General features: G+C 42.5%; 2 protein-coding genes across 4 annotated transcripts in view; one reads left to right on the top strand and one right to left on the bottom strand.

The window, feature by feature from the left end:
- col14a1a (collagen, type XIV, alpha 1a) overlaps positions 1 to 14,314 on the top strand; it is a 594,115-nt gene that overhangs the window by 387,647 nt on the left and 192,154 nt on the right. The window lies entirely within an intron of this gene.
- LOC310856297 (F-actin-uncapping protein LRRC16A-like) overlaps positions 1 to 14,314 on the bottom strand; it is a 91,134-nt gene that overhangs the window by 15,974 nt on the left and 60,846 nt on the right. For 2 of the 3 annotated variants that reach the window (XM_083761630.1, XM_083761631.1), the window contains exons 24-37: positions 13,139 to 13,237; positions 12,921 to 13,049; positions 12,393 to 12,524; positions 10,003 to 10,178; positions 9,748 to 9,835; positions 9,339 to 9,479; positions 5,781 to 5,847; positions 4,805 to 5,028; positions 4,377 to 4,486; positions 3,923 to 4,198; positions 3,315 to 3,534; positions 1,990 to 2,026; positions 1,073 to 1,348; positions 538 to 678 (exon numbers count right to left, since the gene is read on the bottom strand). In XM_083761630.1, the coding sequence (XP_083617756.1) occupies positions 538 to 678; positions 1,073 to 1,348; positions 1,990 to 2,026; positions 3,315 to 3,534; positions 3,923 to 4,198; positions 4,377 to 4,486; positions 4,805 to 5,028; positions 5,781 to 5,847; positions 9,339 to 9,479; positions 9,748 to 9,835; positions 10,003 to 10,178; positions 12,393 to 12,524; positions 12,921 to 13,049; positions 13,139 to 13,237 (2,116 nt within the window). Of the gene's footprint in view, positions 1 to 537; positions 679 to 1,072; positions 1,349 to 1,989; positions 2,027 to 3,314; positions 3,535 to 3,922; positions 4,199 to 4,376; positions 4,487 to 4,804; positions 5,029 to 5,780; positions 5,848 to 7,728; positions 7,747 to 9,338; positions 9,480 to 9,747; positions 9,836 to 10,002; positions 10,179 to 12,392; positions 12,525 to 12,920; positions 13,050 to 13,138; positions 13,238 to 14,314 lie in introns of all 3 variants that reach the window. The other variant, XM_083761629.1, reaches the window with a different exon arrangement.

Genomic DNA, 14,314 nt, shown 5'->3' with positions numbered 1-14,314 from the left:
CGCCATTCCGGGTGTCGATTTGGAGATACAAGAGATTGAAAACAGCACATTGAACGCACGTAGATGCTCCAGTGTCACACTCGACACTTCATGCTAACATGAGTAGGCAGGCTATCGACAATCGACATGATCAGATCAAAACATGGATAAAACATACATTTATTTGTTATTTCACTTGATTTACATGTATGGCGGGCGGCCAGACTAAACCAAATAATGTAAGTTACGATAATGGCGCTTTATGTGCGAGTGCAAATAATTACTGTAGTGTGACCAAAATGGAATGTCGAGTGAACAAAAATAAACGTGCCTTCCCTTCTGAGCTGACAGTACCTCTGGTACTATGGTAGCATGGAGACAATGTTGATAAGGTGCTGACATAACGGCACTTAATGTGCGATCTCACCATGTGTCATTAAGTAGCCTAAACTTGAAGTTGAGGAATGTGATGAGATGATTGTGGAGAGAAACTGTCACTCTCAAGCTCAAGGATGTTAAATTATTAATATGCAGTAACATTTTGAGTTTGTGGCCTACCTTCCTGAGCTGCTGTAGTGGTTTTATGTGCACTGGATTGACCTTCTTTATCTTTCTCTGACGATCCTCTCTTTAGATTGGGAGGGAGAACTGCAAGCTTAGGAGAAACACTGCCACTGCTGGTGGAGTCTGAACTGTCATCTGCCAGGGAGAAAGGCAGGCAACAGGAACTAAGGAGAAGGACTCAAACTTGTCACAATATCCACATAATATGAATAAATATGTACCATCATCCACTAAAGGTACAAATTACGGCAACCAAAATTGGTATTTTTAAAGATGGATTATTATATTATGCCAAGCCATAAAATGTATGACCAATATGTCCAAGTATAATCACTTGACATACTGTATATACAAGCTCTCAGCATGTCACATTGCAACACGTTGAGAGCTTTTAGTTCTGCCTTTTTATCTTGTTTTTGTATTTTTTTAATGCAAACGCTGGCACAAAATCTTAAACTTAATCTAAAGAGCATATTATTTGGGGGTCTTTGACGTGAAAAGGTTTGAGAATCACTGTACTCCACTGTACCTAAGCTCTTGCTACTGGTGGTCCTTGGCTTCTGTGGGATGCTGGGGCGTGCGGCTAGGGCTGGCTTGCTCCCCTGGGGCAAGGGGGGCTTGGGGCTGACTAGCCCCCCAGGAGTGTTGGAAGACGAGGTGGCACGGAGACGAAGAGACGTTTCAGGCTTGGCCTCAGCACGAGGAGGCGTCTTCTCAGGGGAACCAGTGGTCACAGGGTCGGACTTACACACTGAACCACTGGGTGATGAGGACCGGCCCTCTGGAGTGGGACTCTGGGGCTTGGCTGCTTACACACAGTGAAGTAGACATATTTGTCTTTGTTAAAAGTATCCAAAAATACAAATGTACAGTCCACCACTGATATACAGTATACAGTGAAATCCATGTGCACAGTGTTAAATTGTAAACAAATGGACCTTTTAAGGACCTATTTGTCTGTATTCTCTCTCTGTACACTCTCTGAAACCACCTAAATCAATTTTTGAGGTTTTAGATTTTTTTTTGTGTTGCATAAATCAGTGCTATTGAACACCCTAGAAGTCTGTGTGTTGGTTAAAAGAATATTGTACCAATGAAAATAAGTAAAAAGCGCATCGGACAAAACCTCCATTGGACCCTAAAACTGTCAGCTACAGCAGCTACTGTAACTCCACCACCTCTCCCCCTCTCATGCAAGTAATTGACAATATATAAGGTCACAACACCAACTTCGATGAGGCAGTATTGCTTTGTTTTCAAAACACGAGGTTTTCTTAATTTTCAGTATCAACATATTTGTAAACCATGAAAATATAAACTAATATATTACTAAAGTAATTAAGCAAAATAATCATAAAAAAAAATATATATATACATTTTATGCATTGTAGGATGACGGGTGCATGTACCGTAGTAACTGACAAATTAGTTTTTTAGGTAGCTCACCAGTTCCATTGCTGTCAGTTCTGTCGGGGCTGGAAGACTAGAAAAACGAGAAAACTGTTGGGTTAGTAACATCAGTGCTGATGTTCATAAGATGGCAGTTTGACATTACTTATACTTTATACTAATACATAACTGTAGTCCAAGGTTTCCAGAAGGTGGCACACACAGTACCCGTTTCCTGTTTCCGTTTCAGATTTCCATAACTTTGTCTGATTAGCACTCAGTATGATGCACAGAGCCTGTTGCAGTTGAACACTTTAACAGGAAGGGGGCAGCCTTGTGTAATGAATGTTAATGTCACAGCCCACACAGCCAATTCTTACAGGAGTCATCTGTTTCTAGCATGAAACGCACACACACACCTGGCAGTTAGCCCCATCCAACAGAATGCAGGCAGCCCTCCAGCTTTAGGCCAACAGATACAAGGCAAAAGAAAGCCCATCACTGCAAACATCCATAAACCTCTTAACATTATTCCATGTGTTTTTCACACACAAAAACACAGAGTATTAAAGGATCATAAAAATGTTCTGGCATGTTTAGGCCATTTATTACAACTCAGGGTTCACTCGACATCGCTGCAGACCATTTTCCATCTTTTATTTTCCATCATTTTTATCTTTGAGGAAGCCGTTGGATTCCATAATTTCAGTTGGTTATTACCACACATGAGCACACAAGTATGAGGTGTAATACCTGAGACTATGTGGCTATGGTCTGATCTTTCAGATATTGAGAGCATTTCCCGGCAAACTGCATTACTGTCTGGTACCCGCTAGCCCCGTTTGGAACCTCAGCATTCTCTATTACAGCGATTCTTCGTGAGCCGTGCACCCGGTAAACTGCATTATTTAGATTGAGAGTGCTTGTTTTTCTCTTCTTCCATGTGGACCCCCGTCCGCATGTGCAGTACTGCTTCCGTAAAATTATGTTGTTGTGGGAAAACAAATGCATTCAACCAGATGAAAAGGCCATATTTTTTTCCGTGTCATAGTGCTAGTAACTGCCACACAAACCACACCCACCCCCAAAAATCCCCAAGCCCATGACCCTGACTCAAGCATTAGATTATTAATAATGAATGTAACTTGTAAATATTTATTTTGAATGCTGAGAATTGCTAAGAATACCTGACTGCTAGTGTCTTTATACGTAATCATGATGGTGTCGCTTAATTTAGATTTTGTGCACTTTCTCTCTGTATGTACGTACATATACATATACACATTTATATACATCTAAAATGTACATATTTACAATAACTCTTCTGTGTACTGTACCAGTAAGAATAAATACCTAGATAAGATAAACAAAAATCCTCTCACCTTATGTGCTCTCCTTTCCTGTTTGGCTTTCATCTCTGCCAGGAGGCCGCTACCCATCACCTGCACTCCAGGGTAGCGTCTGCCACCCTGAGGACTGCACTTTCCATCTGAACCTTCCCACAGCTCATCCATGGAGTCTGGGGTCCTCAACTCCTCTGAGCGATCTGAGCTGCTGCTGTAATCTGTAGGCTGGGAACGACTCTGGGCCTCTCTGGACTCCCTGGAGAACAAGAGTTAGTAGAGAAGATATAAAGTGCATAATGGAGAGGCAGCTGGTGAGAACAAACTGCTTGTTTAAGAGTCATAAAACTTGCCGTTTGTAGCGCACGTTATTGTGTGTTCTAGTTCATGGTCATTTGTTTGTTTGATGTCTTCAAACATGATTGTTTGATTTTAAAACCCAAGCCAAGGAACGACAGGTTACGTTTTAAGCACTATAACCCCCTGTGCCAGGACGTAATTTTGCATCTTAAAAAAAGTTTTTTTTTCTTTTTTACAATAGAAACGCTGGCACATGGTCTGCATTTCTATTGTAGTGTACTGGCATGGATTGTGTTAATGTATATGTTCAGGACAAATCTTCCAAAATCCTGTTGAACTTTGTTCACCTGGACTTTGGCTCCAGTGGTGGACTCTTAACAGCTGTCTTTGGTGAGGAGGGCTCCTCTGGGATGCTGGAGGGTATAGTTGGAAGGCCTAAAGAGCCTGAAGATGTGCCTGAGGATGGAGTGGCTGCTTGGCTCTTCTCCAACTTCTCTGATTTATCCTGTTTGTCCGATTTTTCACCTTTATCAAATTTGGAGCGTGACTTGATGAGGTTTAGGAATCCCCCTTTACTTTTCTTCTTCTCTCCGTCCTGAGAGTCGGAGCTCTTCAGAGAACGCCTCACAGGAGTTAAAGAAAGAAATAACAGTATTGAAATAACAGTGGAGAGTAGATTTACAAAGTGACTGACTGATTAATAATGAGAAATAGTCCATTACTCTATTACAGTGGAACATATTACAGATGTCATTAATGATGTACTGAGAACCATCATCCCATAAAATATGTAGTTCTTACTTGGCATCCATCTTGGTGACCTTCTTGGAAAAGAATTCATCTACACCTTCATCCACTCTTCCCATGAGGCCATTCTGTTCCCCGTCCTGAGATGAAGCACTGCTGATTTGCTAATAGAGCACAAAAAATACATCAGAAGGAAGATCTGAGGTTGCCCAAAATACATTTTGGTTCTTTACTTGTATCGGACACATGTCTGCATTCGGGGAAGGGGGCATGGGGGCATTCAGAACGTGCATACATTGGGGATTAGTGGAATGAAAACATAAGTGCCCCACCAGAAGAGGAGGGCTGAGGGCGGACCAAAAGGGGCCAACATCCTGTTATCCACATTCTATTGGGCTGCGCCCAAGAGTCAAATTCAAGGAAACAAACAGCAGATTTTTTTTCTTCAGTGAATTGATGGTAACCTGGTTCTATATACTCACAGGTATCTTGCTGGACTGGGTCTTCTTGTTTCTGCGGGGTCGTAGTTTGGTGAAGTGATGCAGCTTCTTGCCCTCCTCAGATGGTAGTTCCCCCATAGCCCCTGATGGACGCTTGTCCTTGCGTGGGGCCTGAGATGAGGGAGCAGGGTGTTGAGAGGATGTAGATGTGTCATCCATACTGACTGGGACATCTTCCAGGGCCTTGTCCAGGTCAAACTCCATTTCTATTGGTTGAAGGATCAATCAGATAGTTGCTACACACACACAGTTGGATCCACTAAGATCTACTTCCTTTCTAAATCAAGGCACACCTACATACTGTGTCATAATCATGAACATTGTATTATGGTATTCTCACACACACACACACACACACACACACACACACACACACACACACACACACACACACACACACACACACACACACACACACACACACACACACACACACACACACACACACACACACACACACACACACACACACACACACACACACACACACACACACACACACACACACACACACACACACACACACACACACGCCAAATAAAAATGATGAAAAGTGCATTTTCAGTAGGCCTACACAAACAACTAGTAGGTGCTAAAGTACCACAGACAAAAGGTGTGCAATATCATTAACAGCTCTATGCAGAGGGAGGCACACAACAAGTCTATCTGTAAATATCCTTCTCTTTTTTTTCATATCTTATGCCATCCATCCATCTTCAACCGCTTATCCGTCCGTCGGATACACCATTGTCCAGAACCAGCACAAAAGCCTCTGGCCGGGGTCTGACTCTAACCCTCTCTAACCATTCAGCTGTGGCCGCTATGGCTGCGTCAAGGCACCAGTGTTCCACAGCACACCTTCAGACTCAGAGAACCTCTGGGTAAACATATTGTACCCACAGTGTGATGGAAACAATACATCATCTCATACAAAGAGTAATGAATGAAATATTCTTACCAAAGGCACGAGAAACTGGCCTCAACATTCTGCTGTGGATGCTTTTCCTCTTGGATTTAGGAGTCATCTGAAGACAAGAGGAGATTTAAAAAGTTAAGAAAGTATTGTTAACATATCCCCCAGCTGCCAATCAGCCACACCTCTCGCCAAAGAGCTCCAAGCTAAGGGTTCTAAGGTGTACCGGTATATCTACAGCACAGTATCTTGTATCTTACGAAGCTGTACAGGTCTACTGGTCTACTGGGTAACAAGATGACTCGCCCCGTTTCTGTTTTCCTCACAGAATTTTCCCCAGCGAGGGGTGGGAGAGGCTGGACAGCAGACGGCTGGACTTTGAATTTCTCTAACTATAAACTTTCATGACAGCAGACAGCCTAAGTACAAATATAATTTATGAAAAGCTACTACAGTAAAGTCTGTTCACAGAAGTTGTTGTAGGATATGTGGGGATTATCTGACGAGGTACCATTTGAGTGGGCAAAACCTTACATATACTAAATAATACTAAATTGTTTATAGGGTCAATATAAGTCAAATAATATAGCCTTTCCACAGGAGTATCTTTTTATATTTTTCCAAAAAGAATACAAACAGCCAATAGCATATTACAAAGTTATCCCCCTCACTGGTGAAAATTCCGGGAGGAAAAACGGGCAAGCACCGGGGCGAGGCATCCAGTATTCGTCTACTGTATCCTCTCTATTATAAAGCTCTGTCACAGCCTGTCAAGTTTGATGTATTACCAAACTGGAGAGGTTATGACCTCCATCTACTTTCGAAAGTTGTTTCTTCATTATTTCGCTTCCTGGTGATAGATACAATTAAAATGAAAAGCTAAATCATTATGGGGGATTGGAGGTAAAGGATAATAATGAGGCAATATCCATATCGTCAGGTATGAAATTGCTTCCTCAAAAAACATGTAGGAATACAAGAGTGTCAATATATAGGTGTGACTAATCAGCCATTCAACCACTTCAGAATATCAAAGACATCTAATTATTGCTGACTACGAAGTGTTTTTGTTTAAGTAACCCTCAAGGCAGGCACACACACTTTATAAGGACTATGCATTGAATATTATGAGATGCTAATGGGATTGGCAAAGCTATCCTATCTCAACTTGACCCTCTTGGGCTCAAATATATGTTAGAATGTGAGTGAAATTTGAAAACAGTAATACACAAGGTAAGGTGCAAAACTGACTCCATAACCAGTACCAGTTTCCAAATGTGTTTGTTTAATCATTTTAATTTCATCCTGGTCTCTAAACTACTTCCCCCTGGTCAGCCGGGGCGGGGGGCCTGTTGGAGAGGAAAGGAACTGGTCGGAATAACGTGTTCCTTCCACGCGCTACGTCCGGCCGGGGAAAGTCTCCCCTGTCAGGTGAAAAGAAGCAGGTCTGTCTGCTGCCCCCCAGATTGGCAGAGGAAGTGTAGCGCCCAGGATTACATTAGATAATTGACACTGAGTGAAAAAATGTGTTGCAAAATCGTGGAATGTTTAATAGCTTTCAGTAATATCATAATCAAGGGAAACCTAGATTAGAAGGCATTCTTAGGGAACATGGAATTAGTGTTATTTACAAAGATGGTCATGATAATGTATAGCAAGCTGAGTGAGGAGCACTTCACTGTGGCTGGGGGAAAGGAGAGTGCCATTACAGCAATCATTTGCACATTCAATGACATAATGCCACAGAAAGAGAGAAATAATGAGATTAAGTGTTCAAATGTATTATTTAAGTCAGCGTTGCAAGGACTCAATTATGTGAACACAGTGAGGGCTGTTAATGCTTCTAAAATAGATAAAGGACAGAGGACAATACAGCAGGCAGACGCAGTGAAGAGGCGCAGTGTGGACAGAGAAAGACAGAGAAACAAAAGTATAAAACAAAAGAGTGTGGAGGTGACTCAGGTGAGACAGGGGACAGCACAGAATTACTTACACTCGTGCAGCACAGAGTCTCCATGAAGCCAAGGTTGAAAGAGAAGGAAGAACAGAGGAAATAAATAAACAAAAATAAATAAATTAAAGGAGTAAAAAAAGCAAGACAAACGAAAGAGAAAGATCACAAAGTAAGGCTTAATGAAGAGAAAGAGAAAGCACAAAGGAAAAGAACAGCCACTAAAGAGAATACTAAAGCCAAATGTATACTCCATTGTACGATGGTGTCACTTGTCTTAAAGAACAGATTTTGCAGCTAACAATGCATCACATCGCTTGGTAGAGTATACATCTAGCTTAAGAGCTATAGAAAAGAGAAACTCCTATACACTGCGGTGGCCTGGATTTACAAGACAGCAAGGGTTTCCACATACAATACAGTATGTTGTATACTGTGCAGATCTATACAATATATTGCAGGAATTTGGGTCATTATCTGGTTTGTTTGAGTCTGGACAGAAGGTTTGTCAGATGTATGTATGTATGTATGTATGTATGTGTGTGTGTGTGTGTGTGTGTGTGTGTGCACTAATCTAATCACATTTGACAGGTGCTGTATGTGCATGTGTATGTGCATGGTTGGCCTAAGCACTCTTGACAGCTATCTGGTCTGTGACATTAAATATAGCCTAGTGTTGCAATGGATTTCTCTTTAAAACACCTGACCTCCCGGGGCGGTTAGCTCAACCGTCTGGGCACCTGGGCCAGCCAGACGGCGTGCCGCGGGTTTGACTATCGAGCCCGACGGCCTTTGTCGCGTGTCACTCCCCATCTCTCTCCCCCTTTCCTGTCTAATTACTGTACCCTATCAATAAAGGCAAAAAACGCCACAAATATATCTTTAAAAAAAAACACCTGACCTCAAAGAATGACTTTCATCAATGTTTCCTCCTATCCACTCTTTGCTTATAACCAGGGGTGCAAAGTTACAAGATATATCCATTCATGTATTTATGGTTTGTTTTAAAACAATGCAGCCAGTGTAGGTTTCTTTGGACATTAGTGTTGCTGAAATTGCAATATTTTCCAAGGTATTGGCATTGACAAAACTTCTGCTAATAATTCACAGAAATTGTTAATAAATATTAAAATAAGCTATAACACAACAAGTGGCCTGGTAGGTTTGATAATTGCAACGCACATTAGATCCAACAGGGGGCATTATTAACACACCTGAGGTGTGTTATTACAGGAGTCATGGAGTCAGTTGCAAACAAAGACTCATCTCTAGACTCCACACAAGCTATTCATTCACAAGACAAGTGGGGCATTTCTGCAAAATGTCTGCAAAATAGAACAAATGGGGGCATTTCTGCAAAATAGACCTCATGAGTCATTTGGGATCAATAAAAGTAGGAAAATTTGCATGTTATTTAATCTATAGTTGTCCTTTAAAGGAATTAATACATAAAAAGGTAGGCTACATTAAGATTATAAAACAACATGGGATGTCTTTACACATTATTTTGTAACTACATAGCAAAACGTGGCTAATTAATTTAATATAATCTGGAGAACTGATATAGTACAAGTGTAAGGCTACAAATGACAATTTATCAATACATTTCGTAGCTCATGGTACGCATACACACACCCCCACCCTCACAATACCATGCATGGCTCCAGATCATCCAGCCTTTCACCCTCCAGCAACTCAGTGGAAGACCGTTTAGGAACCTTCTCCTCTGGGACGTCCAGATCTAGTGAGCCCTGCTGCTGTAAAGGACGACCTCGACGCACCAGGTGGTCTGCCTATAGGAGGAGCAGGATCATTACAAAAATTAATTAACCCATTAAGACCTGAGGCCCATTCTGCAATATGCCTTCTAAATCAGCAGTTCTAGCAGCGCTGTGAGCTTGTCTATCTGCTATTATTGAATAGCGAACACAAAAAATCGAAACGGTTTTAATGGGTTAAATGAGAGGGACTAGAATTCTGCTGCTAAAAGGACAATACACAGAGAAAATGAGTCAAATATGAAGACCTTCATAGACAGCAAATATGAAGTGAAAGTCTTACCAGAGTATGTTGTGAGCTGGAGAGTGCATCTAAGATCTCATCAACGATACGGTCAGACAGGAACGATGCTAGACTCAGCTTCACCTCACTGAGAGACAATAAAAGGAGGCCATCGGGGTAGAGACAGAGAAAGACAAAGACAATCACAGGCATTGACAAAACTGAGTGAAGTTGTTTGTATTTGTAAGCGTCAACAGACATTTGATTGTTGAAGCAAAAACACATACAGTAACTACACACCACACACACACAAACCTTATTTTGTTAATAATATCAACCCCCGACTGCTCCAGGAGTGTTTTGGTGACAAAGCTCCTGGGAACGACCATTTTGGCTGTGCTGGCCTTCATGAGCTCGGGGCGAAGACTGCTCCTCTTCATCACATGGGGACACAGGGCCTCTGCTGCATCGACCATGCACTCCAATAGAGTCTGGAAACACATGTACAAAATGTGTGTTTTAGACAGGACAGTCAAACAAATTCTACTCTACTGCCACACAAATGTGGAATGCCCTAGCTTCAAAACAAAGATGATTGTTGTCAAATTATGACTGGACTTAGATTATGTTATTCCCTTCTAGCCCCTAGCAAATAAAACAACTCAGCCCTGTGTGAGTGGCATCCTCTGCCCCCCACTTTTTCTGTAAATGTATATATATTATTATTTTATTTTTTTTAGATATTTTTTTTTTGCGGCTTACGCCTTTTATTGATTTTTGAAGGGACAGACAGTAGGCTGACAGGAAACGGGAGAGAGATGGGGGGAAGACATGCAGTAAAGGCCGTGTCGGGTCCGGGAGTCGAACCCGCGGCACACTGCGACTGGATTACCAGTCCGGTGCCCAGACCGTTACGCTACGGCCTGGGCCATGTATATATATTATTGTCTCCACCAGGCCGAAGGCATGGGGGGAGAGTATGTTTTGCACTCCGTCCGTCCGTGTGTCCGTCCGTGTGTGTGTCCGTGAGCAGCTAATCTCCGGCACCGTTAACCCGGTCGATGCCAAATTTTGCACACACACTCCCTGGATGCCAACAATGAACCTCTGCCCCAAAATTTCCAGAGCGGCCTGTTATAGCGCCACCAGGAGGCTGCTTTGTGCAAAACAAGTCTTTGCACAGTACACCTACAGATTTTGTCCAAACATCGCGCAAATTGGTACACAGTCTCTCTAGAGCCATTCAACGAAACGGGTCTTTCAGATTTCTCAGACTCCATCCTGATTGGTTAAGATTGGCTTCCAAAGTTCACAGGAGTGCTCAGTTTCAAACAAAATGCTGCAAATCATGAACACATCGCGTGATTTCCGTGAAATTGTGCACGCACATTCCCACTAGGCCGAGGAAGAAATGCCACATGAACAATTTCAACTCAGCCTCAAGGTGGCGCTATAACTGGCCGAAAAGTGTTTTTACCTCTAATTTACTTTTGTTGCCCTTTTATCCAACCACCAGATGAAGGCAAGCTGCAATGTCCTACATTCCTATCCTGGTGGAGACCTGTGCCCAGAAGGGCACTTTTTCTAGTTTATTATATGGAATGTATTGTATGTCTTGTGATAAATTGAGTTCAGTTGACCACAATGGAAACAAGCACCCCGGGCGGTTTTGTGTTATGCTTTTACCATAGCTTTTCTAAACTGTACTGCCGTACCGTTTAGTAAGTACTCAATGAATCAACTTATATAATGGTACAATAAATGTGACCTACCAATTGTAATACCTTTAATTCAAATGCAAATATACGTCCTTTTAGTTACAAGAGCAAGATGCACTCTGATACAGTATAACCCTATTGATTGAATAAACCTCTGGTTTACATACAGTTTGCTACAGTTTGTCTTTTATCCATTTAGTCTGATTAGCCACTAGCAATTAACCTTGAAATGTACAACAACATGAAGGATGTAGGTGTGTGTATGTGTATGAGTGGGATGCTAATTCCCAAATGAAATCGATAGATATGCCGTGTGTGTGTGTGTGTGTGTGTGTGTGTGTGTGTGCGTGCGTGCGTGCGTGCGTGCGTGCGTGCGTGCGTGCGTGCGTGCGTGCGTGCGTGCACATAAATCATCGTATTGTGTGTGTGTGCAACTTGGATCACACGTGTAATGTTGAAGCTGACAGTAAATCAATAGATAAGGAATGAGCACAGAAAGGTTGTGCCTCTCTCCAGTTCTTGTACCGACAGGGGGCAGATAGTGACAGAAGCTATACTGTAGCATAGCTGCATCTATAGAGCGTCGCAGTCCCGCCCCCTTTCATGACGACGAGCGGCCTGGAAGAGAGTTTTCCAATTATTTTTTCCCATAGACGTTTTTTTTAAAGACCTGTAAGCCTCAGACAAAGCCAACTCGGATGGTGACAAATTATGACAATAAACACAATTTGTTGGGCCGAACAAATAATTAGAAAGAAGAAAAACAGTACCCTGCCCTTTTTTCAGACATTTGTGTGACTGTGCTCGTCTGTTTCTATTTTGACCTGCAGCGCGACAGCTTAGCAAACAACACTGTAGCACTCAAGAACCTGATGTTAGATACGTAGGAGAGTGTGTGGAGAGAAGAGAGTCCTGAGTTGGTGCTAGACCTCACTCTCACAGTAACCAACTAACCACCAGCACATCTTAACTGTACTAAGGGTGTACCTGTAGCTGTTGGTCCATGACAGTAGCGACCTCCCCAGCCATAGACTCCAGCTTTTCCTGGATGGGTCCCAATGCGGAACCATTCACCTCTTCTCTTGAAGCTGCTCCTAGGTGGTACAGGTTGGGTAGGAGCTGTGGAAGAAAGAGAAGGTAATTCTAATGCTGAATGGGACATGACGAGCAGCTAGTGATCAGATGTAGTTTTAAATGCTATTGACGGAAATAAGATTAAGTTGTTTAGTTTTTTCCTACAAACACCTCATACTGTATTATCACTATCAGCAATCAAGAAAGTGTGGCAGCCGCAGAACACAAGTGAAGTACAATGGACAGGTGGCACCATCTTGCGAGTTTCCGCCGCTATTACTTTCTATGGTGTGAAATGGTGTCCTTTCTGGATACAATTTCAGGTAAAGTGGAAAGGATTTCATAGAACTTTAACAAGTCTGTCACTGTCTTTTTGCTTTAACAGGTGGTTTAATCCAATGTCCCGATACAGTACTGTATGGCTAATGTGTCTCTTCTCACCGTTTTAGAGTTCCTGGCATCCTTGATGAGGTTCTCTGCAGATTTGACATCTTCCAAGATGATTTCAGTCTCTGAATTCCTCAGAGAATTCAGGTGATCCTGCACCTTCACACAAATCCTGTCAATCATCTGGGAGATACAAATAAAAGAGTATGAAATATGTAAGTGACTTTGATGAAACTTGTTGATAGGTATTACTGTGTACTGTATGACTCCACCTGTTGCGTGGTTGTCGTGACAATGCCCTGCTGAAGCCGATAGGCCTGTTCCTGGAGGTACTTCCTGGTTTCATGGTTTCTATACAGATAATTCTCTATCTGGAGAGGAAAGAAAACACAATAATATGATCTTGATTACCATGTACAATGATATAATGCTGTAAATCTGTGTCTTTAGCTTTAGTCTTTCTTAAAACAAAACTCTGTACTCCTGTACTCCATCTGGATCTGTGCCCGGGTAGTTGAGTTGGTAGTAGGGTGCTTGCCTTTGAAGGTTCAAGGTTCAGTCCTCCACCAACTCAATGTACGAGTAGCATAGCTTGGTTAACTAAGACATGTGGTCAGTACTGGGAGCTGAGGGATGGGTACAGTAGGTCCCACAAGTAAACCATTTCCCAAGGGTCTCGGGTATAGAGAGTCGCAGTCCCGCCCCCTTTCAGAACGAGTGGCCCAGGAAAGCGAAGCTCTATAGCAGGGATATTCAATTGGCGGCCCGCGGGCCGCAGCGCCCCCTTGTGGCCCCTGGAAGTTTTTTTTTTGTGAGAATAATAAGAGGGCTAATAAAAGTTACAGGTATGGTGTGTGCGATATTAATTGTGAGATTACCATAATGACGGTAATCATTAAAGGACCACTTTTCAACCTATCTTCATATAATAGGTCCTCACTAATAATCATGATAAAATGACACGTTTTTTTCTACTCGGTCTGTGTCACATAGGAGGGCTGTGGGCAGTTCAGAAACCCACCCAACAGTGACATCAATGGAGAATCCAAGCTAATAGAAACTGCAGGCTTTCTAGTCCTGAAAAGTTGCAATGCGAAAATGGAAGCCATCATTCTCACAATAATAAATCCTGTTAGGGTCCATTTGGTTCCATTTGTACACTCTCAGAGTTACAGACCCATAAGGGTCCATTTGGTTCCAAACCATTTCCCTGGGGACCCCCTGGAACTGCCTCAAGGACCCTGGGGGTCCCCGGACCCCGAACCCCACTTTGGGAATCACTGCTCTATGTAATCTGATCTTTATAGTCTGATAAACTATTCTCACGTAAATAAATCTTATTTAAAAAACAATCTGCCTAACGATGATGTCACTGGTGGTCGTGGACGGGTTTCTGAACTGCCCACAGCAGAGTGTGTGTGTGTGTGTGTGTGTGTGTGTGTGTGTGG

The sequence above is a fragment of the Protomyctophum parallelum genome (assembly GCF_964188405.1).
Source record: "Protomyctophum parallelum genome assembly, chromosome: 3".
Classification (NCBI taxonomy): Eukaryota; Metazoa; Chordata; class Actinopteri; order Myctophiformes; family Myctophidae; genus Protomyctophum; species Protomyctophum parallelum.
The sequence above is the reverse complement of the archived record's forward strand: the minus strand, read 5'-3'. Positions and strand labels throughout refer to the sequence as shown.